The following is a 3,456-nucleotide window of genomic DNA, read 5'->3' as shown; positions in this document are numbered from 1 at the left end:
CCCCCCCCTCTCTCTCTCCCCCTGTAGCTGTTCTAACTGAAGGAGAATCCCTAAAAAATATCTTCCAAATAAAAGACAACCCATTATTTTCTTTAAGAAACAACAGTATTGGCTCAAGGTGCTTATCCCCATGATGCATGTCCAGAATGGCCCAGTAATATAATTTAAAAAACTAAAGTTAGGGTCTTTTGTGTCCATGAAGGTCTTTACAATGGATTTGAATTTATTTATACAACTCTGGGAATAAATCTCTGAATAAAGAGTATAAAAATAGTCCTTTTTAAAGTGACAAACAACAAGTTCTCTCACAACGGAGCCCTCGGATATATGTTCTAGAAAGCTGACTGGAAACAGAGACCGTCACTATGCAGAGGATGTATGTAAATGACCTTGACTTAGTGTTTCTGAGAGCAGGTTCGGGTTGTTTTGGGGCTATTTGTCCACGGTGAAGGCCTGCAGTCCTGTGATGGCCCGGCCCAGGATCAGGGCGTGGATGTCATGGGTGCCTGCGGGACCAGATTCAACAGGTTTAGACTAGATTAGAGTCTACTTTATTGTCATTACACAGGTACAAGGCAACGAAATGCAGTTTAGGTCTAACCAGAAGTGTAGTGTAGTGCAGGTGCAGGATATACACTGGTTTCATAAAACCAGGACAAGAGCAGGTGAGAAATGAGAGGGGGAAACGCAAGAGCAGGGGGAATTAGAGATGAGAGGGGGAAACACCAGAGCAGGGGGAATGAGAGGGGGAAACACCAGAGCAAGGGGAATGAGAGGGGGAAACACCAGAGCAGGGGGAATGAGAGGGGGAAACACCAGAGCAGGGGGAATGAGAGATGAGAGGGGGAAACACCAGAGCAGGGGGAATGAGAGGGGGAAACACCAGAGCAAGGGGAATGAGAGGGGGAAACACCAGAGCAGGGGGAATGAGAGGGGGAAACACCAGAGCAGGGGGAATGAGAGATGAGAGGGGGAAACACCAGAGCAGGGGGAATGAGAGATGAGGGGGGAAACAGAAGATAATGTTTTTTAAACCCAGACGTAGCGATGTAACTACAACCCTATTTCCCCCCCCCGTCCTCCTCCTCCTCCTCCTCCTCACCCTCGTATGTGTTGACGGCCTCCAGGTTCAGGACGTGGCGGATGACGTGGTACTCGTCTGCGATGCCGTTCCCTCCCAGCATGTCTCTGGCCTGCCGGGCGATGTCGAGGGCTTTACCGCAGCTGTTCCTCTTCAGCATGGAGATCATGTCCGGGGCCGCTCTGGTGACAAAATCACAGCATTTCATTAGTAAACACCATGGTCCCAATCCTGAGTCCATGTGTAGAGACCCTGGTGATGCTGAGTCCATGTGTAGAGACCCTGGTGATGCTGAGTTCATGTGTAGAGACCCTGGTTAGGCTGAGTCCATGTGTAGAGACCCTGGTGATGCTGAGTCCATGTGTAGAGACCCTGGTTAGGCTGAGTCCATGTGTAGAGACCCTGGTGATGCTGAGGTCATGTGAAGAGACCCTGGTGATCCTGAGTTCATGTGTAGAGACCCTGGGGATGCTGAGTTCATGTGTAGAGACCCTGGGGATGCTGGGTCCATGTGTAGAGACCCTGGTGATGCTGAGCCTTCTTAGTGTTTTTAAATGGTGATCTTGATGCGATCATAGTAGCGCCCGTAGCTCTCCCATTCAAAAGGACATTTGACTCAAAAACAGGAATACGGTCAATCTTAAAAGTGACGTTTCCGTCCTAAAATAAGCTTTTAAAGAAAGTTTTGACTCAGGTACATTCACAATGAGACCCTAGGTTGCATTTTGGCTCCAAGCACCGCTTCAAAGAACTAACCCTATTTAGTGCATTTAAGTGCAATATTACATTCTGTTTTTTTAAGGAAAACATTTTCTGAAATGCCAAAGCAACCTCAAACTAAGGCATGCATTAAAATAATAATATATAATAACATAAACATTGCCTTTAAGTTGTGCGTCTTAACTTTCAGAACTACTACGAACCTATTTTCATTTCTATATTTGATTACAGTGTCACACAGCTCGGTTTACACTCTTCCTTAGTAGATGGTAAAGTGGTCTTTTACTTCTTGGCATCGATTAGTCTCCCCAGCTGCAGACAGGCCTGCAGGCCGATGGTGATCTCCGTTAGCATGTCCGCCATCTTCTTCTGCATCAGCTGATTCCTCGCCAGCGGCACGCCGAACTGGATCCTGGTGCAGAAAACCAAAACCTTGTGTTATTCTAGAGACCTGCTCTCGCTGCCCCCTGCTGGCTTCTGGCCTTGTGTGTGAACATGTGATCATGTCTGTGTCCGATTGTTGGTCGGCTATGTTTCTTGTGCATATTTAACTTAACTTTTCTTATATTTACCTTTAACCCTCGTGTTGTCTTCCCGCCAAAAATTGAAAACCAACACTTTTATTGACGATTGACAAATGTTTTTAACTTTTTCTTACATTTCTGTCCCTTTTTTTCCCAATGTTTGTCTTTTTTTGACGTTTTCAACACTATGTAACACTAACTTATTAACTTTAGTTTTATTTATTTTTGGAATTTATGGTCAATAAAGCTCATTTATAGGAAATTATACCTGATGTTTGAGTTAGAAAAGCAGAAATTAGGAATTATTAAGACTAAAATTAAAGGAATGGATGTTGATGATAATCACAGACTGGAATATGTCAACTTTTACTCAATACTATTTCAAAACCACTTCCATTTGTTTTACAATGCTATAAAATTGACTAAGACGCCCCAAAATTAATGAAAGTAGAGATTTTCAATCATGTAATTTTGGGTAATTAAAAAGAAGATTGATATAGGAAAACGGGTAAATTTGACCCGAGGACAACATGAGGACAACATGAGGACAACATGAGGGTTAATAGTAGTAATTTTACCCAATGTATTGTAAATGTCATGTTGTTATGTAAATATGTAATTTTAGTTTTTAGGGTGACTTGTTACGATCGGTCTAGGGACTACAGATGATAAATAGCCGTTTGGCTAACTCTGGCGTAGTGACAGAAGTGTCCTTTAACATGCACTGTCCCTGTAATAAATAAAAAGCAACATGCACCAGACTTGCTCTGTCTCCTTCGTGGTGCAGGGAATTCATTCATTCCCCCGAAGATCCATTTCCAGAGTAAATATACAATTCCTGCACACACTTGTCAACTCTGAATTGGTTGATTTGGTCGGTTCCCGCCGTCTGAAATAGTCCCAATTACAATTTCATTAACATTTTCAGTTGTATTAAGTCTGTGTTTGAGATATGTTTTCTCTCGGTTGGTGGGCGTGTCTCTAGTTAGTTATGAGCTGCTGTTTTAGTTTTCAATATGGAGGCAAACACACAGCCAGCAACGTAATGAAACACACAAAACACAAGAGGAGCGCTAAGTGGAACACCGTGACTTCCAACCCCACACAGAGAGAGAGAGAGAGAGAGAGAGA

At 43.5% G+C, this 3,456-nt stretch overlaps 1 protein-coding gene across 1 annotated transcript in view; it reads right to left on the bottom strand.

Moving 5' to 3' along the window:
• Positions 1-300: 300 nt before the first annotated feature.
• The window catches only part of LOC117958113 (glutaryl-CoA dehydrogenase, mitochondrial-like), a 14,367-nt gene continuing 11,211 nt past the window's right edge, over positions 301-3,456 (bottom strand). The window contains exons 8-10 of the mRNA XM_034894373.1: positions 2,088-2,213; positions 1,103-1,263; positions 301-506 (exon numbers count right to left, since the gene is read on the bottom strand). Of these exons, the coding sequence (XP_034750264.1) occupies positions 433-506; positions 1,103-1,263; positions 2,088-2,213 (361 nt within the window). The 3' untranslated portion in view covers positions 301-432. The remainder of the gene's footprint in view (positions 507-1,102; positions 1,264-2,087; positions 2,214-3,456) is intronic.

The sequence above is a fragment of the Etheostoma cragini genome, chromosome 15, assembly GCF_013103735.1.
Source record: "Etheostoma cragini isolate CJK2018 chromosome 15, CSU_Ecrag_1.0, whole genome shotgun sequence".
NCBI lineage: Eukaryota > Metazoa > Chordata > Actinopteri > Perciformes > Percidae > Etheostoma > Etheostoma cragini.
The sequence above is the reverse complement of the archived record's forward strand: the minus strand, read 5'-3'. Positions and strand labels throughout refer to the sequence as shown.